Source organism: Salmo salar, chromosome ssa13, assembly GCF_905237065.1.
Source record: "Salmo salar chromosome ssa13, Ssal_v3.1, whole genome shotgun sequence".
NCBI lineage: Eukaryota > Metazoa > Chordata > Actinopteri > Salmoniformes > Salmonidae > Salmo > Salmo salar.
In genome coordinates this window covers 47,033,496-47,060,816 of record NC_059454.1, presented here as the reverse complement: position 1 = coordinate 47,060,816, position 27,321 = coordinate 47,033,496, and the positions used below count along the sequence as shown (strand labels likewise).

Sequence of the window (27,321 nt, the reverse complement as noted above, 5' to 3'; positions counted from 1 at the left end):
TTGGAAATGAGCATTGAGCTCACTTTGACCACGCAGTGAAGTTCATCACACCTTACTTTATCTGTAACCTAATAAACTGATTTCCTGAGTCATAGTGGGAGGACCACACACGTTTACATGGTATTTATTGGAAAAGAGCATTGAGCTCACTTTGACCACGCAGTGAAGTTCATCACACCTTACTTTATCTGTAACCTAATAAACTGATTTCCAGAGTCAGTGAGAGGACCACACACATTTACATGGTATGAAAGTTGTTATATCAATATTTATAAAGGCATTTCCACCACTATTTATCGTATTATGAATTTTACAGTCACAAAAAGATCCCACTTTATCTAGAGTATGTTGTTTGTCAACACTTGGAAAGTTTACCAACAAATTTGCTGCTTCCATCAGGCCTGTTGTAACATTTTTTATCCGACATGTACTTTACTCACATTAAAAGGTTGGATGGAAACCTGGTTAGTGAGAGATAGAGAATGGTAGGAGATGGAGAGATAAATATACAGTGAAGGGAAGAAGGGGGGGAGAGAGGAAAAGAGAAAGAGGAAGGATAGAGAGAATGGTGATGGAAAGAGGGGAGATGTCGAAAAAAATACCAGTGTGGGTGTGAAAGAGGAGAGGGAGAGGAAGAATGAGAGTGAGTCTAGTCTATCAATGGTGCGTGAGGCAGGGCATGCTCCAGGGCCACCCTACACACACACACACACAACATACACACACACACAAAATTGATCTCCCCATCGATCTGGGCGCTCCAAAATAAATTCTGAGGCACGGGCGCTCGCTGGGATTCCATCTCCTCCCCACCGCAGCGCTCCGCATAGGTTGGGAGATCGAGTGTTTACCCGTCTCTCTCTGTCGGCTCCTAGTTCAATATTAGGAGAGCTAACACAGCTCGAGCTCTCCCGGCCGCCTCTCAAACACACACTGCCCCCAATTTCTCTTCATGTTCTGCTGAACCGTAACCCTGGTTAAGTGCCGGCTGCCTTCTGTCCCCTCCCGCCTCTTCTTTCTATCGCTTTTCTCTCTGTTCTTCCCTTAAAACGGCAGTTCTCACAATTGAGGGTCATTTAAACAGATTTATACAAAGCAGAGCACCCTGTGTTTTTAATTCAAATGATATCAGGCTATTATCAGCATGCTGGACCAGTGAACTAACCCATAGAAATGTGGCTCCGCTCCCAAATTACCCATTTTATAAAGAGGGAATTAATGAAAAGAGCTGCTTAGGCTGGGATGTCCATGAAGGCCAGTGCTGGCTGAGTTATGTGCACAATAAAAACCCACTAAACCGTTCAGATGTAGTGGCCATACATTGACTTGGTATCTGGAGTGGCCAGAGGCACGATCCAGGCCTTTATCTTACAGCGCAGTACATTACAACTTGAATACTGGCATTTGCTTTAATATGGTACTATATTATCCATGCCTTGCCTATTCAAATGGGAGGGCCATCAACATGTAATGAGAAAAAAATATATGGTCTCACTTTATAGTGCTTATGACGACTTTAGGAATGCCCTATGAAGCCTTTATAAGTTGTGGCTTGTTTAAAGTGTGAAAAATATGAAGAAATACAATAAAACCTTAAGGACTGCTAAATAGTTGGTTAAATAGTTAACCAATAGCTACCCGGAATATTGGCATTGACCCTTTTTGCAATGGTCTCTTGACTCATCACATACGCTGCTGTACTGTTAATTGTCTATCTACCTAGTCACTTTACCCCTACCTACATCTACCTCAACTACCTCGTACCCCTGCACATCTACTCGCTACTGGTACCCCATATATATTGTGTTATTTTTTCAGACTATTTCTGTTGTTTTTTTTGGGGGGGGGGGCCATATGAAAGAATTTCACTGTTAGTCTATAGCTGTTGTTTACGAAGCATGTGACAAATTGAATTGCAAGTGTGGTATATGGCCAATATGCCACGGCCAAAGGCTGTTCTTAAGCAGGACGCAACGCGGAGTACCTGGATACAGCCCTTAGCCATGGTATATTGGCCCATATATCACAAACCCCCGAGGTACCTTATTGCTATTATAAACTGGTTACCAACATAATTAAAGTAGTAAAAATAACTGTTTTGACATACCCATGGTATACAGTCTGATATACCACGGCTTTCAGCCAATCAGCAATCAGGGCTCGAACCACCCAGTTTATTATGTCTGATATTCCACGGCTTTCAGCCAATCAGCATCCAGGACCTAAAGTACCCTGTTAATATACTTATAAAACATATACTTCCTCTTCACTCCCTCCCTCCAGCAGATCTCTCCACCACCCCAGACAACAACATAATACCAGCCAGTGTGAGCTGCCTGGACCTTCTGTGCTGACAAAATGTATTGGATGGAGAAAGAGAATAAGAACCTGTCATCCAGTTTCCCCTGACCCGCTGCGCCCCTCTCTCTGCTTCTCGTCTTCTAGTTTGCTATTTTTTCTCAGTGTGAAACTGTCAAATGGAACTCTTTTATATACAGAAGTACAGTGTTTGTCATTTGGGAATAATACTGCTGTCCAGCATCTCTCATTGTTGACTTTAAATGCATCGTGAAGGGACTATAGATAAGAGCATTGGATAAATCAAACTGAGTAGCGACATAGCGCTGTATTCTATGATTTCCCCCCACAAATGAACACATTTTATTAATCCTTGAAAGCCTCATATTTCCAATTACTGTGTACATATACACTCTGCATTCAAAATCAAATCAACGCTAAGTATCTTAAGTAGCTCCTAATGCCCTGTATACACAATTACTTATTAATGACTGATTGAGTCGTTAACATACACCACCGTTCAAAAGTTTGGGGTCACTTAGAAATGTCCTTGTTTTTGAAAGAACAACACATTTTTTGTCCATTAAAATAACTTCAAATTGATCAGATATACTGTGTAGACATTGTTAATGTTGTAAATGACTATTGTAGCTGGAAACGGCAGATTGTTTATGGAATATCTACATAGGCGTACAGAGGCCCATTATCAGCAACCATCACTCCTGTGTTCCAATGGCACGTTGTGTTAGCTAATCCAAGTTTATCATTTTAAAAGGCTAATTTATCATTAGAAAACCCTTTTGCAATTATGTTAGCACAGCTGAAAACTGTGTGCTCATTAAAGAAGCAATACAACTGGTGTCACGCCCTGAACTGAGAGAGACGTTTTATTTCTCTATTTTGTTAGGCTGGGTGTGGGGTGGGCATTCTATGTGTTATATTTCTATGTTGTTTTTTTCCTTTGATTGGCTTAGTATGGTTTTCAATCAGAGGCAGCTGTCTATCGTTGTCTCTGATTGGGAATCATACTTAGGCAGCCCTTTTTCCCTCCTTGTTGTGGGATCTTGTTTTTGTACTGCTCAGTAAAGCCTGCAGAACGTGATGTTCGTTTTCCATTGTTTTGTTATTTTGATTTAGTGTTCTGAGTTACAATAAATATGAGCACTTTCCCCGCTGCACCTTGGTCTACTCCTTTCGATGATCGTCATAACTGGTCGTCTTTAGACTAGTTGAGTATCTGGAGCATCAGCATTTGTGGGTTAGATTACAGGCTCAAAATAGCCAGAAACAAAGAACTTTCTTCTGAAACTCATCGGTCTATTCTTGTTCTATGAAATGAAGGCTATTCCATGTGTCATGACGTTGCCCTCTTTGAGTACAGGGAGGACAGTTGACCCCCTCCCCCTTGCACCATCCCTCAACTTACCTCCCCCCACCCAGGCCCTGTGTGAAGGGGTTGTACAATTCCAGAGGAGAATCTCTTGCCACATGGCCCATAGAGAGACACAGGAAATTCTTCCAACTCACAGAATTGGGGAACCGAATGACATTTATGTTCTGGAAAAGGTATGGAAGACTGGTGAAGAATCCAGCTACGAACTGGTCCGCTTGGTACAATTTTGTGATACTCAGAGAGACAATAGACCATAAAACTGTTTATATAATAGCCTCAGCTATGGGACTTGCATCCAAATGGTTTTGTAGAATGTATTAATAAGGATAAAGCTATTTGTGATACATTGAGATGCTGTGTACTGATGTTAACCTGTTGGGGATAGGGGGCAGTATTTACACGGCCGGATAAAAAACGTACCCGATTTAATCTGGTTACTACTCCTGCCCAGTAACTAGAATATGCATATAATTATTGGCTTTGGATAGAAAACACCCTAACGTTTCTAAAACTGTTTGAATGGTGTCTGTGAGTATAACAGAAGTCACATGGCAGGCAAAAACCTGAGAAGATTCTGACCAGGAAGTGGCCTGTCTGACAAGTTGTTGTTCATCTTGGCTCTTTTTATTGAAGACTGAGGATCTTTGCTGTAACGTGACACTTCCTACGGCTCCCATAGGCTCTCAGAACCCGGGAAAAAGCTGAATGACGTAATTCAAGGCCCAGGCTGAAACACACTAGCGCATTTGGCAAGTGCTCTATCAGAGGGCCTTTAGACTGAGGCTCGTGCATGAGAGGATAGCATGCTTTTACTTTCTCTCTCGTTGAATGTAAACAGGCTTTGCCGGTCGGAATATTATCGCTTTTTTACGAGAAAAGTGGCATAAAAATTGATTTTAAACAGCGGTTGACATGCTTCGAAGTACGGTAATGGAATATTTAGACATTTTTTGTCACGAAATGCGCCATGCTCGTAACCCTTAATTACCCTTTCGGATAGTGTCTTGAACGCACGAACAAAACGCCGCTATTTGGATATAACAATGGATTATTTGGGACCAAACCAACATTTGTTATTGAAGTAGAAGTCCTGGGAGTGCATTCTGACGAAGACAGCAAAGGTAATACAATTTTTCTTATAGTAAATCTGACTTTGGTGAATGCTAAACTTGCTGGGTGTCTAAATAGCTAGCCCTGTGATGCCGGGCTATCTACTTAGAATATTGCAAAATGTGCTTTCACCGAAAAGCGATTTTAAAATCGGACATATCGAGTGCATAGAGGAGTTCTGTATCTATAATTCTTTAAATAATTGTTATGTTTTTTGTGAACGTTTATCGTGAGTAATTTAGTAAATTCACCGGAAGTGTTCGGTGGGAATGCTAGTCACATGCTTGTCACCTGCTAATGTAAAAAGCTGTTTTTTGATATAAATATGAACTTGACATGCATGTATTGTATAACATAATGTTCTAAGACTGTCATCTGATGAAGATCATCAAAGGTTAGTGCTGCATTTAGCTGTGGTTTGGGTTTATGTGACATTATATGCTAGCTTGAAAAATGGGTGTCTGATTATTTCTGGCTGGGTACTCTGCTGACATAATCTAATGTTTTGCTTTCGTTGTAAAGCCTTTTTGAAATCGGACAGTGTGGTTAGATTAACGAGAGTCTTGTCTTTAAAATGCTGTAAAATAGTCATATGTTTGAGAAATTGAAGTAATAGCATTTCTAAGGTATTTGAATAACGCGCCACGGGATTCAACTGGCTGTTGAGTAGGTGGGACTAGCCCAGAGAGGTTAATGTGATAGAATGTATTTATGTTCAAAGATTAAATCAGTCATCGGCACGCCCCCAGGGACACAGACAGGACAAGGCGTCATGTGACAAGCCTGTTCTACGTTCACATATAAAACCCCACCTAGAAGTTATTTCTTGAGACCAGGCCTCCACTCCATTGCGAGTTGGCCAATAGGTTTGACCATCCAATTCATCTACTGAAAGTGAACTATACCAAGTGGTTAACTTTTAGACTATCGATACCAACAGAATAAGAACAAGTCTTTGATATTAATTATTAGTCTGCAGCTAAGTAAATTATATCATTGAACGCGAAGACCAACGAAACATCCATTCTATAACGACATTATTGAATGTCGCTTTGAAAGATCCATTCTAACCGAGAGAGAGAGAGAGAGAGAGAACTCTCCAACAGAACGACTCTCCAACAAGGATCCTGACGACACACTGAGCGTAAATATATATTGATTGCAATTGTTCCCGAATGAGTGAGTGTTCATGTGCAAAGGTATGGCATATCAATTGTTAATATTAATGAACTCTGTGTGCCTCCTCAGCTGACCATTTATGACCCTTTGTTTAACAAGACACCAGCCATGCCTGTTTAGCCCACTAGGGCACATTACTCTACCAATTCTTTGTAACGATACCTACTGTTTTGTATGCTTTCTGTGAATTACTTAGTTTAGTAAATAAAATGATTTTAAGACAATTGATGTATGGATGACTCTTAGTAAAGGCTGGGTTCGTGCAGATACAACAATTTACGACGTTTGGAATGAGACTGGACGCGAGGTAACATACACCATTTAAACCAGAAGATAATCGGCCTATACTATAATATAATATTATAATATAGGAAAGTTATATTAGGAAAATTATAACTTTGTAATCTGAATATTTTCCTTGGTGCCCCGATCTCCTAGTTAATTATAGTTAAACGATTAATCAGTTTAATCGTGTGATAATAATTACAGGGAGTTATTTTGATAAACATGTCTTCAGTTTAATGGTGACCCAAAGACACGACACATGCGAGAAATTGCCAAGAAACTGAAGATCTTGTACAATGCTGTGTACTAATCCCTTCACAAAACAGCGCAAACTGGCTCTAACCAGAATAGGAGTGGGAGGCCCCGGTGCACAACTGAGCAAGAGGACAAGTACATTAGACTGTCTAGTTTGAGAAACCGATGCCTCACAAGTCCTCAACTGGCAGCTTCATTAAATAGTACCAGCAAAACACCAGTCTCAATGTCAACAGTGAAGAGGCGACTCTGGGATGCTGGCCTTCTAGGCAGAATGCCTCTGTCCAGTGTGTGTGTTCTTTTGCCCATCTTAATCTTTTCTTTTTATTGGCCAGTCTGAGATATGGCTTTTTCTTTGCAACTCTGCCTAGAAGGCCAGCATCCTGGAGTCGCCTCTTCACTGTTGAAGATCAGCACTCCTACTCTGAGACACTTTGTGGATATGGGCCCTGTACACCGTAGTCCTCGCTGGTCATAATCAATACAGAAGCGGCTTTTCTTCTTTTTGTGAAAAGCAGCATAGTCACTAAATCTCCCGATGCAGATCTTGTTCATCAGGAGGAAGTTGCGCCCCACAGGCCACCATCACCCTTTACCCAGAACTCCACTGTGCTCCCAGCAGGTAAGTCTGGATAATTATGGGCCTTTTGATGGCTGTATATGGCCTGTTCCTCTAGCTGATGTAATTACCTCCCTCTCTCTTTATCCATCTCTCTCTCTCTCTTTATCCATCTGTCTTTCTTTATCAGTTCTCTGTTTCTCTCCCTGTCTCTCTCTCCCTTCCCTCCCTTTCTCTTCCCTCCATCCCTCCTTCTCTCTCTCCCCCTTCCATCCCTCTCTCCTCGTTCCCTCCCTCCCTCTCTCTCCCTTCCCTCCCCCTCGCTCCCTCCCTCTGTCTCCCTTCCTCTCTTTCTCGCTCTCTCTTTCTGTTCCTGTTTCCTTCCCTCTATCTGGCAAGCCCTTTAGTCACACAGGCCCTGCTATTAGCCAGCCACTAGCCAGCACAGCAATCAGCTGATGGATTAGCATTGTAGCGACAGCATAGACAAAAAAACACGACACAAAGCCCATTGTAGCATATTGCTTTGTGCTTTCAGCCCTGCAAACCTCTAGTGGAGTGGCTGGTGCTGCTATGCTAACTAGTTGTGGTTACGATGAGCCAAATAGGCTTCATTGGAGACTGCTGTTATTGTATGTTGGCTCTGGACCATGGTAGACAGACACAGCGTGCATCGAGGTGTTTTGTCATCTGGTGGCTGGTATAACTTGTGATAGAAGCCACGCTTCTAAACTTATGGCAAGTTTCTTCAAATCCTGTCATAATACTGTATCTATGTGATGACATAACAGCTTCTTTACTCGCAGAGGTACAGAACATGCCACTGTACTGTAGCGTAATGCTAGCAGGACTCATTCTGAAGGTATGAAAGAGCACAAAAGACTGCAATGGACTCAATAGTAGCTAGCGTGATGCTAGCTGAGAAACTATACAATACATCAGGGTTCAGCTCTACACAGCACAACACTGACTGAAACAGACTGAATAGTACCATAATGCTAGCTAGGACTCTCTATACATAAGGGACCGGTACAGTAGTAGTAGACAACACTGACTGAACAGTAGCTAGCGTAATGCTAGTTAGCTGATCTCACCGTACTGTAAATACAACACTTCATGTCAGTACACAACACTGACCAGTAATAGCTAACAGGAAGCCAATGGACTGAAACAGACTGAATAGCACAGTGCCTTCAGAAAGTATTCATACCCCTTGACCTAGACACACTGAATTCAAAATGGATTACCCATCTACACACAATACACCATAATGTCAAAGTGAAAACATGTTTTTAGTAACGTTTGCAAATTTATTGAAAATGAAATATTTACTTAAGTATACACACCCTTGAGTAAATACATGCTAGAATCCCCTTTGGCAGTGATTAAAGCTGTGAGTCTTTCTGGGTAAGTCTGAAGAAGCTTTGCCCACCTAGATTGTATAATATTTGCCCATTATTCTTTTTAAAATTCTTCAAGCTCTGTCAAGTTGGTTGTTGATCATTGCTTTTCAAGCCGTTTTACGTCACAACTAACTAGGCCACTCAGGAACATTCAATGTCGTCTTGGTAAGCAACTCCAGTCTATATTCGGCCTTGTGTTTTAGATTATTGTCCTGCTGAAAGGTGCATTTGACTCCCAGTGTCTGTCGGAAAGCAGACTGAACCAGGTTTCCACTAGGATTTTGCCTGTGCTTAGCTCTATTCTGTTTATTTCTATTCTGAAAAACTCTCTAGTCCTTGCAAATGCAGCTACTGTACCACCATGCTTGAAAATATGAAGAGTGGTACTCAGTGACGTGCTGTGTTGAATTTTCCCCAAACATAATGCTTTGTATTCAGGACTTAAAGTACATTTCTTAGCCAATTTTTTTGCAGTTTTACTTTAGTGCCTTATCGCAAACAAGATGCATGTTTTGGAATATTTTTTTCTGTACATGAGTCCTTCTCTTCACTGTCATTTAGGTTAGTATTGTGGAGTAACTACAATGTTGTTGATCCATCCTCAGCTTTCTCCTATCACAGCCATTAAACTCAGCCTCATGGTGAAATCCCTCAGCGGTTTCCTTCCTCTCCGGCAACTGAGTTAGGAAGGACGCCTGTATCTTTGTAGTGACTGGATGTATTGATACACCATCCGTAGTGTAATTAGTAACTTCACCATGCTCATAGAGACATTCAATGTCTGTTTATTTTTACCCATCGTCCAATAGGTGCCCTTCTTTGTGAGGCATTGGAAAACCTCCCTGGTACTTATTGACTCAAGCCATTTCACTTTTAATTTTTGACATTATGTGGTATTGTGTGTAGGCCAGTGATACAAAATCTAACTGTATCAATTTTAAATTCAGGCTCTAACATTTTTTGGGGGAAAAAGTCAAGGGGTGTGAATACTTTCTGAAGGCACTGTATCTAGCATGACGTGCTAGCTAGCAAGACTTACCGCAGGGTCCTTTGCGCAGCACCTTGATGCGCCGCTGCGTGTTGCACTGGGCCTTCTCCAGCTCACACTCATTGGAGTAGGTCGAGGAGTCCGAGCCACACACAGGCGCCACAACCGACGGACACACCATCTTCTTGCAGACGCACTCTGTCTTGGAGGGGTCAGCCGCATCACGTTCACATACTGACCCGAAGCCGCATAGCATTCCTCTGCAATCTGAGAATAAATAAAAACGAATCAGGTTAGAACTGATTTGAATGTTTGATTTGAAAGAGATAGAGAAAACGGGCAATGCAGTATGTTATTTGCGAGGGTGGAAATGTCCCAATGGCCAAAGGGAGTACAACTTTCAGACCGTTCAAAAACACTTCAAAGAATGCCGTTACTGAAAGTTAAAGGGCCTTAGCTACATGACAGTTGACAATTGACAAAAAACAGAGTTAACGACTAGTTTACTCGATATATCCATGGGTTAAACAGCTTTGTTACTACTCCAAATACAGGAGCTACATACAGTATCCACCACATACCTACGTCTTTATTGACCCCTGTAATATAGACGTCAGCTTGGTACCTTGAGCATCACTTATCTGGCCAGTGGCCACACATCCATACCACTACACTAAAGCTGATTAAAACAGAATGTAACTCTCACAGGTAGTGGATTTGAATAGAATTCAATGAGACTGACTGAGGACAAAGCATATTCCTTCCTGGCTGAGCTTAGGAGGGCCCTGATCTTAAGAGTCTCCTTGTTTTGGAGCTTTTGATGGCCATTGCGGCCCCTTCGGATGCCCCCACTCTCCTATTCAGTCCCCCCCTCCACAGATCCCCCCAGCTACGTCTTATCACTGGTTCCCAGGCCAGTGCTAAAGGCGAGGGGGCATGTTCACTTGGACTAGCCCGGCAGCTGTCTGTCTCGCTCTCACTTGCTGTTGAACACACACACACAGGCGCACACATATACACTACACACATGTATTAACACACAGCTCTGTTATGTTGTGTGTGTGTGTGTGGAAGGAGAGGGCGGCATCTGTTCCAGCATCTGTCTTAGGCTTCCAGATCTTTCTCTACCCCCTCTCCATTGACAGGTGAGTGTGTGTGTCTGTGTTACAGTGAGAGAGGACAGGCGAGGGCTTCCGTTCTCAATGTGAGACCACCTGAGGAACTGGAGCCTGACAGATACCTGAGCTAGTCTTTCTTTGGATGAAGGGGGAAGAAAGAAAGAGAGCGAAAGAGAGAGCGTGTGTGTGTTTTGTGTGTGTATGTGCAGTGTGTGTGTGTGTATGTGCAGGGTGTGTACGTTTTGTGTGTGTATGTGCAGGGTGTGTGTGTGTGTGGGGGGGGGGGCGAGTATGAGAGGAGCAACTATGGAGTCTGACAGCACATGGTCAATAATGTGAAAACCATGTCAAGACCCCTTCAATGCTCCTCTCTCCTCCAGTGCCTGAGAACAATGGCTATATGGTTACTTTTAGCTGTCAGATCACCCCACAGGCATGTGTGTGTGTGTATTGTGTGTGTGGATGTGTTTAACTGTACTTGTGAAGTCCCCACAAGAATAGTAAACAAACAAAAATTGACCAACTGGGACATTTTTCTTGGTCCCCACGAGGTCAAATGGTATTTCTAGGTATTTTATGGTTAAAGTTAGAATTAGTGCTAGGGTTAGAATTAGTGCTCGGGTTAGAATTAGTGCTCGGGTTAGAATTAGTACTCGGGTTAGAATTAGTGCGAAGGTTAAAATTAGTGCTTGGGTTAGAATTAGTGCTTGGGTTAGAATTAGTGCTTGGGTTAGAATTAGTGCTAGGGTTAGAATTAGTGCTCGGGTTAGAATTAGTGCTAGGGCTAGAATTAGTGCTCGGGTTAGAATTAGTGCTAGGGTTAGAATTAGTGCTACGGTTTAGAATTAGTGCTAAGGTTAGAATTAGTGCTAAGGTTAGAATTAGTGCTCGGGTTAGAATTAGTGCTAGGGCTAGAATTAGGTTTAGGAGCTAGAGTTGGACCTTTAAATTACATGCTGGTGGATTTCTTTCTACCCACTGGAGAACATCCCATTTGAGAGAGAGAGCATGTCCAGTTTGTGGCTTTAATGAAAGAAAATGCTGTGTCCTTGTAATGCTCACTCTGTTTTGGGGAGAGATCATCCATAATACATGATGTCATGCTCTCACTGGTGAGAGAGGGGTGTGTGGACTGATATGGGATAGTTAGGTATGACAGTGTTGACAGAAATTACAAGAAAAACAACTCTAGGAACTGCTTAGATGTTAGAGGATGCTAGACAGTTCGCAATTAAGTCATATTGTTAGTAAAAAACAATGTGTTTACCTCAGAGTTAGTATTGTATTACTTCCACAATGTGTTGCATGATTACTTCATCTTCATACTGTTCTTTTCTCTCTGTGGGATGAAACTGTAGGACTGCAACAGTGGGACTGTGTGATATCTAGTGAACTATCCCTTACGAAAAAAGAAAAAAAAAGTCACAGTTCAGTATAACTTCAGTATACTGCAAATACTGCGTCCAAAATAAAAACAGCAGTTCAATTGCAGATATTCTGCAATTACTGTGTCCAAAATACCACAATTGACTGCGCTTTTACTGCAGTTTCAAAACTGCAATCTTTTTTGTAGGTTTGCCCATCTGAAAATCAATACACATAATATTGGGGTGGGGGGGAATTGTATGGGTGAGTATGAAGACTTTAAATCTAAAAGGCAGATTTAGTAAACATCACATGATTTTTGTGTGAGGTACAGTTGAAGTCAGAAGTTTACATACACTTAGGTTGGAGTCATTAAAACTAGTTTTTCAACCACTCCACAAATTTCTTGTTAACAAACTATAGTTTTCGCAAGTCGGTTAGGACATCTACTTTGTGCAAGACACACGCAATTTTTTTAAACAATTGTTTCCAGACAAATTTTCACTTAATCACAATTCCAGTAGGTCAGAAGTTTACATACACTATGTTGACTGTGCCTTCAAACAGCTTGGAAAAATCCAGAAAATGATGTCATGGCTTTTCAAGCTTCTGATAAGCTAATTGACATCATTTGAGTCAATTGGAGGTGTACCTGTGGATGTATTTCAAGGCCTACCTTCAAACTCAGTGCCTCTTTGCTTGACATCATGGGAAAATCAAAAGAAATCAGCCAAGACCTCAGAATTTTTTTTGTAGACCTCCACAAGTCTGGTTCATCCTTGGGAGCAATTTCCAAACACCTGAAGGTACCACGCTCATCTGTACAAACAATAGTACGCAAGTATAAATACCATGTGACCACGCAGCCGTCATACCGCTCAGGAAGGAGATGCGTTCTGTCTCCTAGAGATGAACATACTTTGGTGCGAAAAGTGCAAATCAATCCCAGAACAACAGCAAAGGAATTTGTGAAGATGCTGGAGGAAACAGGTACAAAAGTATCTATATCCACAGTAAAACGAGTCCTATATCGACATAACCTGAAAGGCCGCTCAGCAAGGAAGAAGCCACTGCTCCAAAACTGCCATAAAAGACAGACTACGGTTTGCAACTGCACATGGGGACAAGGATCGTACTTTTTGGGGAAATGTCCTCTGGTCTGATGAAACAAAAATAGAACTGTTTGCCCATAATGACCATAGTTATGTTTGGAGGAAAAAGGGGGACGCTTGCAAGCCGAAGAACACCATCCCAACCGTGAAGCACGGGGGTCGCAGCATCATGTTGTGGGGGTGCTTTGCTGCAGGAGGGACTGGTGCACTTCACAAAATAAATGGCATCATGATATAGGAAAATGATGTGGATATATTGAAGCAACATCTCAAGACATCAGTCATGAAGTTAAAGCTTGGTCGCAAATGGGTCTTCCAAATGGACAATGACTTCAAGCATTCTTCCAAAGTTGTGGTAAAATGGCTTAAGGTATTGGAGTGGCCATCCCAAAGCCCTGACCTCAAGCCTATAGAAAATTTGGGAATATGATGAAAGAAATAAAAGCTGAAATAAATCATTCTCTCTACTATTATTCTGACATTTCACATTCTTAAAATAAAGTGGTGATTCTAACTGACCTAAAACAGGGAATATTTACTAGGATTAAATGCCAGGAATTGTGAAAAACTGAGTTTTTAAATGTATTTGGGTAAGGTCTATGTAAACTTCTTTCTTCAACTGTAAGTATTGCAGTACAGTGAGGGAAAAAAGTATTTGATCCCCTGCTGATTTTGTACATTTGCCCACTGACAAAGAAATGATCAGTCTATAATTTTAATGGTAGGTTTATTTGAACAGTGAGAACAGAATAACAACAAAAAAATCCAGAAAAACGCATGTCAAAAATGTTATAAAATTATTTGCATTTTAATGAGGGAAATAAGTATTTGACCCCTCTACAAAACATGACTTAGCACTTGGGGGAAAACCCTTGTTGGCAATCACAGAGGTTAGACGTTTCTTGTAGTTGGCCACCAGGTTTGCACACATCTCAGGAGGGATTTTGTCCCACTCCTCTTTGCAGATCTTCTCCAAGTCATTAAGGTTTCGAGGCTGACGTTTGGTAACTCGAACCTATAGCTCCCTCCACAGATTTTCTATGGGATTAAGGTCTGGAGACTGGCTAGGCCACTCCTGGACCTTAATGTGCTTCTTCTTGAGCCACTCCTTTGTTGCCTTGGCCGTGTGTTTTGGGTCATTGTCATGCTGGAATACCCATCCACGACCCATTTTCAATGGCTGAGGGAAGGCTGAGGGAAGGAGGAGGGAAGGAGGAGGAGGGAAGGAGGTTCTCACCCAAGATTTGACGGTACATAGCCCCGTCCATCGTCCCTTTGATGCGGTGAAGTTGTCCTGTCCCCCAAAGCATAATGTTTCCACCTCCATGTTTGACGGTGGGGATGGTGTTCTTGGGGTCATAGGCAGCATTCCTCCTCCTCCAAACACGGCGAGTTGAGTTGATGCCAAAGAGCTCCATTTTGGTCTCATCTGACCACAACACTTTCACCCAGTTGTCCTCTGAATCATTCAGATGTTCATTGGCAAACTTCAGACGGGCATGTATATGTGCTTTCTTGAGCAGGGGGACCTTGCGGGCGCTGCAGGATTTCAGTCCTTCACGGCGTAGTGTGTTACCAATTGTTTTCTTGGTGACTATGGTCCCAGTTGCCTTGAGATCATTGACAAGATCCTCCCGTGTAGTTCTGGGCTGATTCCTCACCGTTCTCATGATCATTGCAACTCCACGAGGTGAGATCTTGCATGGAGCCCCAGGCCGAGCGAGATTGATAGTTCTTTTGTGTTTCTTCCATTTGCGAATAATCACACCAACTGTTGTCACCTTCTCACCAAGCTGCTTGGCAATGGTCTTGTAGCCCATTCCAGCCTTGTGTAGGTGTACACTTGTCCCTGACATCCTTGGAGAGCTCTTTGGTCTTGGCCATGGTGGAGAGGTTGGAATCTGATTGATTGATTGCTTCTGTGGTCAGGTGTCTTTTATACAGGTAACAAGCTGAGATTAGGAGCACTCCCTTTAAGAGTGTGCTCCTAATCTCAGCTCGTTACCTGTATAAAAGACACCTGGGAGCCAGAAATCTTTCTGATTGAGAGGGGGTCAAATACTTATTTCCCTCATTAAAATGCAAATAATTTTATAACATTTTTGACAGGCGTTTCTCTGGATTTTTCGTTGTTACTCTGTCTCTCACTGTTCAAATAAACCTACCATTAAAATTATAGACTGATCATTTCTTTGTCAGTGGGCAAACGTACAAAATCAGCAGGGGATCAAATACTTTTTCCCTCACTGTATAGCTTTTGTTTTAAAATATTCCACAAGTTTTGTTTGGTTTTTGCAGAGAGGATCCGGAGTGAGGAGATGAATAAATAAGTGAAAGGGTTATCCCTGAACTTTACACGGGTACCAAGAATAGTGATTTACTTCTCTAGAATCGCGATTGACGGGTTCTAATACTATTTCAAATATTTTCAAATACTTTAGCTGTACTCGATTAAGCTTGCTCGTTGCAATGGGACCAATAGAAAAGTCCTACAAGTGCAAACCAGGGAACGGTGCCAACTGGTAACCCTAGTTTCTGATTGGCTAGCTTTGAGAGATGCGCTTGGCTAGCTTCACGAGCCTGTTGCGCCTGAAGGGAATCCCACTGGTGGTGCGAAATGGTTTTACCTCACGAATCAACGATGACTGAACTCAAGGTAAGCACATTTTGGATATATTGTTTGTAATTTATCACTTATATAAAAAAACTAAATTAAATTAGCCTAAACTAAATTAGCCTGTGTGAATTCCAGCCTGCGGAAACCTCTACTGGTTAGTTTGTTTAACAAGCCAAAAATGTCTATACTTGTTGATGTGGAAGTTAGATGATAGATTAGCTAATAAATAATTAGCTAAACTATCATCTAACGTTGAAGCTGCTATTGTGACAACTGGCTAAAATACTAAAGTTAATATTATGTTCACCACCTGAATGAATTTTAATGAGTCAGATTAATTATTTGAAGTGTTCTCTTTTGGTCTGCTATAGTCTAGATATGGCATATACGATTGAAAGTTATGGAAAGGTAGATAAGATGATATTATGGAGGATCATTATTTGTTTTACATGTTTGTCAGGTACAAGGTTAGTGTAGGGAGTTGATAAGGAGGTGTGGGAGTCCTGAGAAGCTCTCTGCAAATAGCCTATTTGCTTACCTGCGCCAGACCAAGAGTAAAAAGCCAGAGATCCGTTTGATTTGATGGATTCAGGGAAGCTTATCCTTCATTTATTTTGTGGTGGTTGCAATAATGTTTATTTAAGTTGGATTTCACAAAAAAGGGGTTAAAAGTAAAAAAAGAAGTTCACTTTACCACTTTAAATGTTTTGTTTCAGGTGAAGCTGCTGATCTAGGCAGGGACATCGGGATGTTGGCGAGTACATTTATAGATTTTAAAGGAGCTGACAGCAGCATGTATCAAGGCACAAGGTGAGACCCAGATGCAGACACAGGAGGCAGATGGTTGGAGTCTTACAATGTTTAATAATCCAAAGGGGTAGGTAGGATAATAGTCGTGGACAGGCAAAAAGGTCAAAACCAGAGTCCAGGAGGTACAGAGTGGCAGACAGGCTCGTGGTCAAGGCAGGCAGAATGGTCATGCAGGCGGGTACAGAATCCAGAAACAGGCAAGGGTCAAAAACTGGAGGACTAGAAAAAGGAGAATAGCAAAAGGAGTACGGAAATAAACACGCTGGTTGACTTGACTAAACATACAAGGCGAACTGGCACAGAGAGACAGGAAACACAGGGATAAATACACTGGGGAAAATAAGCGACACCTGGAGGGGGTGGAGACAATCACAGGAACAGGTGAAACAGATCAGGGTGTGACAGCATATCTCTTTATAATTTATAACTGACTTTTTCGGACATAACATACTGTAGGTACAGCACATCCCCTTATTGTATGGGACACTCTTAAATGTGCTTTTAGAGGCCATGCAATTTGGTACTGTTCTCTATACAAAAGCAATTTAGGCCAAAAGTGTCCATATTAACAAAGGAAATGGAAGGGTTAACAGTACAGATAGATAGCAATACAAACTGTACCATAGAGGCTCAAAATAAGTTGGAGGAAAAACTAAAATAAATGGAGGATCAAGAAAGATCAAGTGTAATATATGACAAAAATAAAGCGAACTGGATGGAATATGGGGAAAAATGCACCACATTATTTTTTCATCTTCAATATTTCAGTGTTGTGATGCTAAAATTCTAGAAAAATGCATAGAATTAAAAAGGTATTGTCGGATATTGTTCATCCTAATCAGACAGGTTTTATACATGGACGATACCTTGGAGATAATATAAGACAAGTACTGGAAACAATAGAACACTATGAAAAATCGGGGAAACAAGGCCTGGTATTCATAGCTGACTTCGAAAAGGTTTTTGTTAAAGTATGACTGGAGTTTTTATATACATTTTGGAGAATATCTTTATAAAATGGGTTAAAGTTATGTTTAGTAACCTTAGGTGTAAAATAGTAAATAATGGCTACATCTTAGAACGTTTTAAACTGTCAAGAGGAGTAAAACAAGGTTGTCCACTGCCGGCTTATCTATTTATTATTGCCATCGAAATGTTAGCTGTTGAAATCTGATCTTAACTTTCGGTTATTTGAAAATGTAATAATCTTCAAAATATCGCTATTTTTAAAACAAGCCATAGAAAGTTGGTTGCAATTTCAATTTAATTCACCAGAAAAGACAGAACGAATAAGATCACAGAGGGTATTGTTAAGGATTTTCTCTGAAATGTGAAATAGAAGTTTGATGGATTCAGGGAAGCTCACCATTCATGTATTTTGTGGTGGTTGCAATAATGATTATTTATCTTCACTTTACCAGTTTAAATGTTGTTTTGTTTCAGCTGAAGCTGCTGATCTAGGCAGGGACATCGGGATGTTGGCGAGTACATTTATACATTTTAAAGTAGCTGCCTAGTTAAATAAATAAATGTCCCTTGGGCCAAGCCAGATAGAAAGCTTGCTGGGGTGCAACAGTTGAAGTAAATGTATGATAATGCAATTAATAACAATAGAATTATATAGTGATACACTACAGTACTAACTGTTCACTCAAAAGTGATATACAATAACACAATCATTGGTCTGGGAGGACATCTGCTCAGCCATTTCAGAAATGTGTTGGACCAGTACATGACAGAAAGCGAGAACATATTACAGGACAAAATATAATGAAATAAGCTTTGTAATTGTCTGACGTCTTTAATGAGTCAGGTTTAGGGAATATATAGTTGAATTAATCATGTACATCAATAAACACAGACATTTGATTTCCAGTTCTCACACAATCCTGTAAGTACTGTACATACTTTAGCAGTGCAGATGTTAAAGCCTGCACACACAGTATCAAATCATTTGTCACATGCACTGAATACAACAGGTGTAGACCTTACAGTAGCTCTGCAGTAGATGGGTTGGGCACTCCTGTTTCACACCATACGATGCTGGCATCTTTCAATTTCATCAAGAAGCAAATTACATCTAATACATGACACAAACAACTATGCACACAAACATTTTGTACAGACAGTGTGTTAACTGGAAGCTCCATAATATGTCTGACTACATACAAGGTGGGAACAAAAGAAAGAGGCCGAGTCACTCTGGCATTATTAATTCAAAGTGCAGTACATTACCACATTCCTGCACTCACATTTGTATGTGCAAAAAGGTGTGTGTTCATAAACACAAGCAGGGTATAGTATTTTCTTAGTCCTTTTCTCCTTCGTTTTACCCTGACAAACATTGTGTCTGCCCTCTTTCTCTGACCACGGAAACTGGCATATGTATGTCCCCCTGCTGTGTTTTGTCCATGTAGTCTCTGGATGTAAAGGGAGAAATGTACCAAAGGCAATGATGTATACCAAATTAGGAAACAGGATTATTAGGTAACAAGGGAGGGCTCTCTTGCTGAAACACTATTGAAACATCAGAGGGCTCATTCAAACAGAGGGAGAAGGGAGGGGGATGTGCTGAATTTTGAATGGACTAGGGCCAAAAGCGAATCTAGAGGTGAATCTCAAAAGATTTTCCTTAATTTCTTGCACCCTCTTCTCTCCTTGCCTCTCTTCTCTCCTCTCATTGGAGATCATGGTCCAAATGGTGGGACCTCAGATCTTATCCTCCAATGCCTTTTAAGAAGAAGATAAGAGGATGGAAGGAATCCAGGAAAGACATTTGAAGGACAGCACCGTTTGGATCGGCGCTGTTGCCTTACACCAGAAGAGAGCGACTCCTAGTAGCCCTAAGACACCACAACAGTCAACAGTGTGAAAAATTATTGATTGCTTATCCAGTGATCATCTTTCACTAATACACATTTAGTTAACACTACAACTACTAAAACAGTCATTTTGACTCTTCATTATTTCTATTTTTTGTTACTCTGCCATTATTAAAGTCATGCCCCCCTCCTTATTTTCCTAAATAAGTCTATATAGCACACTGTCGGTGTTAGAGTTTTACTGGAGTTATAACCAGTTTTAGGAGGGCATGTCATTTTTTTAATGGTTTTCCCTCATTGCCCTTCCTTCTCCCAACAGTTGATAGTACAGTGTCCAGCCAGTAATCACTTCGAAACTGAACCTAAACCTACACTATACCGAAACTAATTTCACACATACTGTATAACAGATGAAATAAATTAAATAAAGTATGGGAAAGGGAGTGAATGGGTGAGTTGATGAGCGAGGAGAACGTAACCACCCATTGTGAATGAAGAACAGGGCGGGCCCTTCTATTGTACTCTGGCCCACTTGGAGTAGGCTACACAGTGAGAGTGTGCACAATTTTTACATGCTAAACGGCCTTCAATATTTGGGAAAAGCTCCACATCGGGCAGCAGGTGAGCGAGTGTCGGAGTATGTGGTGATGAGGCTTCTGGAACTTTACATTGAAGAATGACAAGACAATGGGGACACAATAAAGAGAGAACCGGAGACTATTAACCTCTAGGGTAGGGGGCAGTATTTGCACGGCCGGATAAAAAACGTACCCGATTTAATCTGGTTATTACTACTGCTCAGAAAATAGAATATGCATATAATTGTTTGATTTGGATAGAAAACACCCTAAAGTTTCTAAAACTGTTTGAATGGTGTCTGTGAGTATAACAGAACTCATATGGCAGGCAAAAACCTGAGAAGATTCTGAACAGGAAGTGCCCTCTCTGACCATTTCTTGGCCATCTACACTCTCTTTATTGAAAACTGAGGATCTCTGCTGTAACGTGACACTTCCTACGGCTCCCATAGGCTCTCAGAGGGCGCCAGAACGTTGAATGATGACTTTGCAGGACATGGCTGAAAAACAGTAGCGCATTTGGTAAGTGGTCGATCAGAGAACAATGAGACTGGCGCATGCGTGCACGAGAAGAGTCCATTTTAGATTTTTAGTCTTTGAATGAAAACAGGGTTTCCCGGTCGGAATATTATCGCTTTTTTACGAGAAAAATCGCATAAAAATTGATTTTAAACAGCGGTTGACATGCTTCGAAGTACGGTAATGGAATATTTAGAATTTTTTTGTCACGATACGCGCCGGGCGCGTCACCCTTCGTTACCCTTCGGATAGTGTCTTGAACGCACGAACAAAACAGAGTATATTTGAACATAACTAATGGATTATTTTGAACCAAACCAACATTTGTTATTGAAGTAGAAGTCCTGGGAGTGCATTCTGACGAAGAACAGCAAAGGTAATCCAATCTTTCTTATAGTAAATCTGAGTTTGGTGAGTGCCAAACTTGGTAGGTGTCAAAATAGCTAGCCCGTGATGGCGAGCTATCTACTCAGAATATTGCAAAATGTGCTTTTGCCGAAAAGCTATTTTAAAATCAGACATAGCGATTGCATAAAGGAGTTCTGTATCTATAATTCTTAAAATAATTGTTATGTTTTTTGTGAACGTTTATCGTGAGTAATTTAGTAAATTCACCGGAAGTTAGTGGTGGGTATGCTAGTTCTGAACGTCACATGCTAATGTAAAAGGCTGGTTTTTGATATAAATATGAACTTGATTGAACAAAACATGCATGTATTATATAACATAATGTCCTAGGAGTGTCATCTGAAGATCGTCAAAGGCCAGTGGGACGATTTCGTCCCACCTACGTAACAGCCAGTGAAATCCCATGGCGCGTTATTCAAATACCTTAGAAATGCTATTACTTCAATTTCTCAAACATATGACTATTTTACACCATTTTAAAGACAAGACTCTCATTAATCTAACCACACTGTCCGATTTCAAAAAGGCTTTACAACGAAAGCAAAACATTAGATTATGTCAGCAGAGTACCCAGCCAGAAATAATCAGACACCCATTTTTCAAGCTAGCATATAATGTCACAAAAACACAGAAGACAGCTAAATGCAGCACTAACCTTTGATGATCTTCATCAGATGACAACCCTAGGACATGATGTTATACAATACATGCATGTTTTGTTCAATCAAGTTCATATTTATATCAAAAACCAGCTTTTTACATTAGCATGTGACGTTCAGAACTAGCAAACTTCCGGTGAATTTACTAAAAATTTACTAAATTACTCACGATAAACGTTCACAAAAAGCATAGCAATTATTTTAAGAATTATAGATACAGAACTCCTCTATGCACTCGATATGTCCGATTTTAAAATAGCTTTTCGGTGAAAGCACATTTCGCAATATTCTAAGTAGATAGCCCGGCATCACAGGGCTAGCTATTTAGACACCCAGCAAGTTTAGCCTTCACCAAACTCCGATTTACTATTAGAAAAGTTTGATTACCTTTGGTGTTCTTCGTCAGAATGCACTCCCAGGACTTCTACTTCAATAACAAATGTTGGTTTGGTCCCAAATAATCCATAGTTATATCCAAACAGCGGCGTTTTGATCGTGCGTTCAAGACACTATCCGAAAGGGTAAAGCAGGGTGACGAGCACGGCGCATTTCGTGACAAAAAAAATCTAAATATTCCATTACCGTACTGCGAAGCATGTCAACCGCTGTTTAAAATCAATTTTTATGCAATTTTTCTCGTAAAAAAGCGATAATATTCCGACCGGGAATCTGCGTTTAGGTAAAAAGACGAAAGAAAATAAAGCACGGGGTCGACTCGTGCACGCGCCTAAGCCCATTGTCCTCTGATCGGCCACTTGCCAAAAGCGATAATGTGTTTCAGCCTGGGGCTGCCTCGATATCATTCAGTTTTTTCCCGGGCTCTGAGAGCCTATGGGTGCCGTAGGAAGTGTCACGTTACAGCAAAGATCCTCAGTCTTCAATAAACAGAGACAAGAAGAACAAGATCTTGTCAGAGAGGGCACTTCCTGTAAGGAATCTTCTCAGGTTTTTGCCTGCCATATGTGTTCTGTTATACTCACAGACACCATTCAAACAGTTTTAGAAACTTTAGGGTGTTTTCTATCCAAAGCCAATTATATGCATATTCTAGTTACTGGGCAGGAGTAGTAACCAGATTAAATCGGGTACGTTTTTTATCCGGCCGTGTCAATACTGCCCCCTACCCCCAACAGGTTAAACTGCCTGGAGGTGTGTTGGGTCATTGTCCTGTTGAAAAACAAATGATAGTCCCACTAAGTGTTACATCTGCCCCTGCCACACCCTCTACTGCTCATCATGTGTCTCCTTGACCTGCCGCCACTCCCCCAGTGCTCTCTCCCTCTCCCTCTCTCTCTCTGTGTGTGTGATTGTGTGGGTGGAGACAGGTGTGCTGGAGTCAGAGCAGATCCCCACCAGCTGCAACCTGTTCCATAATCAAGACCTCGACAAATACTCAGTCCTTCCACTTCCACACTGCCAGATCATAATCTCTGCTCAGTCAGTCTACGTTTCTAGATGTTTGTTACTATTTAGATCCTGTTATCCTGTTGTGCCTTGCCTGAAATGGTTTTCTTCTCCGCTACAGTTCTGCCCGCTCTGACTCTGGTCCCTGTCTCCAGTCCCACATCTCCTCATCCTACTCTGCCCTGGATTCCCCACTCTACTGCTCCCTTGGATTCCCCTCTGGACCTGCTTACCCTGTGCCAACCCCTCTCGCTCCAGCCTCAGCCTCCGCACCTGGTTTCCAGCAACCCCCCAGAGCTTCCCCTGGCCTGCACTCCATCTTCCTCCTGTGTTTCAATAAATACCTTGGTTACTTCATCCCAGTCTCCTCGTCTGAGTCTGCTCTTGGGTTTCCCTGTTCCACTCCGCGTAACACTAAGGGTCCCAGGATTAACAGACTGTCATCTCTCTTTGCAAATATAACATATTTTGATTTGTTTAACACTTTTTTAGTTACTACATGATTCCATATGTGTTATTTCATAGTTTTGATGTTTTCACTATTATTCTACAATGTAGAAAATAGTAAAACTAAATAAAAACCCTTGAATGAGTAGGTGTGTCCTAACTTTTGACTGGCACTGTAACAAGCAGTATAAAACCTAATGAAAATGCTATTGTGTAATTTGAAATAAAAATCTTATTCTAATGTTACCCGAGGCTTTCATAGACACAACCAAATTATTATTTTTGAGATAGCATAAATTAAATGTATTAATTACACTGTTAGAATGTTTCAGTCAGAATGACTGCTCATTAGCTTTAAGGGGGGTCCCTCGAGGCCCAGTGGTTCTAGAGTTAAAGGATCAGTATGCATTGGACTTTATGCACCATTTGTACTTTTTGTATGTTTCCAGATTTGCCGCTATTAGAAAATGTATTATGTTAAAATGTATAGTGTTGCTAAAGAGGGCAGCAAAGGGCAAAACTACATGCTACAACTTTAAACAAGCTATGAGTATTGTGTGATCTTACTGTTATCCAATTCTTCATGGCAACCACTGATCGGACAACAGTATTCCTGTCAAAATGGCCTCAGTCTCTCTTGACCATCCATCTGTGCATTGACTAAATGCATTGCCTAAATGCATAGCCTAAATGCATACTATATCAATAATAGCAGGTTTGGGGTCAATTCATAATTACATTGAGAATGTTTTAAATTCCAATTAAATTCTTGAATTTTAAAGGAATTTTAATTGAAGTAGTAAACAGGATACAGAATTGCAATTAGAATTTGAATGTAAGTAAATACAATTGAATTCAGTGAAATTCCCATTGTTAGGGAGGAGAAGATAAAAGCATCTTGTCATTATATCCAGCATCTTTGACTGAATTACATTCTACTTCCTGTCACTCAAATTCTACATCTTGTGGAGTGTGGCAAATTCAATGTAAATTTCAAGTCATGAGTTGAATGGGAGCAAATTCCAACATTCTAAATCGTGGCCAACCATGATTAATAGATGTTTTATTTGAATTCATGTTCTGTTAAACACCGGTTGAGACACCTGCAAGACATGGAACCAGAATGCTAGCCTCTGGAAACACCTCTTTCAGGTCTCTGTCGAACATCACACATCTAAATGAAAACACATCAGCATCTCTATTTAAAATGCACAAGCTCCTTGATATTGGTCACATGCAGGATTCTTTTAAAATCCTGGGGTATAGCCTGTTTGAACTACTGCAAGCACACCTCCAGCACATCTGTAGTCTCCTCACATACAATGAAGTAAGAAACAGGAATTCCACGCCCATGATGCTGAATGATTAATGCATAAAATGTGTAACCATAAGCTGTGATTACTTTGTAGGTTGCATCCAGGAAAACCATTACGTTTCTATCTTTGGCAAGTTGCTCCCTCTGCCAATCCCTTCGCAGTACAATGATTAGTGTTTGTTTGGTGGAGTGGAACAGTGGTTGGTAGAAAATGACCTCCTGTTGAAGGTCAGACTTGACCAGTCTGTCAACGCTGATGCTGTCATTCTCACCAAGCCTGGTGGCGGAGGCTAGAGCGCTTTGGATGTTCCACACATCTTTTGGTGTCAGGTAGAAACATTGATCAGACACATTGTGATGACCCTGTTCTTTGGCCCACTGTGTTGCCTTCAAAAGCACCTCAGTTGTGTTGCAGTGTTGACCTATCCACGTCTCTACGAAATGCATCAATGTGTGATTGATGCGATTAATCACATTCTCCGTGCTTTTGACCAGGCCATGACCATTGTGGCACAGTTGTTTCTGCACAATGACCCCTTGAAAACTAACACTCATGACAAAGGAGAAACAGATGTAGCTCTTACAAAGAACTGACCCATTCAATAACGCATTTCTGCTCGCCAGTTGTTTCATCTGGTTTCAAAATGGGAACGACTCACTCGCAGGTTGGGGTCATTAGGAAAATGCTAAGTTAGGAAAAGTTGTTTTTCTATTGCCGTTCCGCCAGTGAATGCCCGAGCGGCCCCTAAGCACTCGCTCTTAGATTCCATTTTGGGTTAGAAGAATCTAATTTTGTGTAAGGATGTACGCTGAGAGTCGGGAAGCAAGTTCAGGGAGTGAATACATTTAATAAATAAATGAACAAAACGGCCTGTAGAATACATCTGCCTAAAACGTCCATTGATATTTTACTTACAAGCTCCCAGGGGACTGATGCAGTCAATTATTGATCATAAAAAAGCATAGCGAGTGAGTAAACATCTGCTCACGAAGAAGAAAAAAACCCCCAGACATTTCAAAAACTTTCTTTCCCTCCTTTCTACGACATTATTTCAACGAGCAAGGTCTATTACCTTTTTCATTCCCCTTCTGGACTGAGATTGTGTGTGTGTGTGTGTGTGTGTGTGTGTGTGTGTGTGTGTGTGTGTGTGTGTGTGTGTGTGCGCTTGTATTTTCTCATTTCCACGTATAAAAGGCCAATCAATTCCCCTCCCGCTCATTGAGCTTCCTGAGCTGTGCCGGGGTTGCTGACCTGGCTCACACCTGCATCAACTTATAATTTATCACACAAACACACACTGCAGCACAACAAACACTCCCACACAGTTTCCCAGACCCAGACAGAGAGAGGGAGGGGAGATGGAGGGAGAGAGGACGAAGAGTGCACAAGACCAGATGGACAGAGTTGAAAGAGATAAAGACAGAGAGCAAGAGAAGATGGTGAGAGGTTAAAGGGAGACCGAGAAAGAGTGAGAGAAAAGAGAGCAAAGAATCAGAAGAAATAAAATACAACTATACTGAACAAAAATATAAACGTAACATGCTACAATTTCAAAGATTTTACTGAGTTACAGTTTATATAAGGAAATAAGTCAATTTAAATACATTTATTAGGCTCTAATCTATGTATTTCACATGACTGGGCAGGGGCACAGCCATGGGTGGGCCTGGGAGGGCATAGACCCACCCACTAGAGAGCCAGGCCCACCCACTGGGGAGTCAGGCCCAGCCAATCAGAATTCGTTTTTGCCCACAAAATGGCTTTATTGCAGACAGAAATACTCCTCAGTTTCATCAGCTGTCAGGGTGGCTGGTCTTAGGCGAGATGAAGAAGCCAGGTACTGGGCTGGCGTGGTTACACGTGGTCTGCGGTTGTGAGGCCGATTGGACATACTGCCAAATTCTCTAAAACGACGTTGGAGGTGGCTTATGGTATAGAAATTAACATTCAATTCTCTTGCAACACCTCTGGTGGACATTCCTGCAGTCAGCATGCCAATTGCACACTCCCTCAAAACCTGAAACATCTGTGGCATTGTGTTGTGTGACAAAACACAACACATTTTACAATGGCCTTTTATTGCCCCAGCACAAGGTGTACCTGTGTAATGATCATGCTGTTTAATCAGCTTCTTGATATGGCACACCTGTCAGGTGGATGGATTATCTTGGCAAAAGAGAAATGCTCACTAAAAGAGATGTGAACAAATTTGTGGACAAAATTTTATAGAAATAAGCTTTTTGTGCATATGGGAACATTTCTGAGATCTATATTTGATCTCATGAAACATGGGACCAACACTACATGTTGTGTTTATATTTTGTTCAGTATAAATAGGAGCGTAAAATGTAACTTGCTCCTGAACAGAACCATGCATTAACCCCAGGCATGTTTTCTCTCAGTGTTTCCAACAGGCTACTCTATCATCATAACCCCCCCATAAGGCTATAATAAGCATGACATAAGATGTCATATGCAGTCATAAAAACCTGTTATGACCAATATTCCATGGGGTCAAATTTACCTGGCGTACTGCACCAGCACACAATTTTGCACCCGTTACTTTCAAGTGGGAATACAAATTGAGAAAAATCAAACTAAATGTATTTACCCTTTCACTCCACACTTTAATGTTATATTCCCTTTTGATCATAACAGGTGCAAACAAATGGTACG

At 41.2% G+C, this 27,321-nt stretch overlaps 1 protein-coding gene across 1 annotated transcript in view; it reads right to left on the bottom strand.

The window, feature by feature from the left end:
* The window catches only part of LOC106566949 (agrin), a 408,999-nt gene that overhangs the window by 169,849 nt on the left and 211,829 nt on the right, over positions 1–27,321 (bottom strand). Inside the window, exon 4 of the mRNA XM_045692759.1 lies at positions 9,522–9,737. Within this exon, the coding sequence (XP_045548715.1) occupies positions 9,522–9,737 (216 nt within the window). The remainder of the gene's footprint in view (positions 1–9,521; positions 9,738–27,321) is intronic.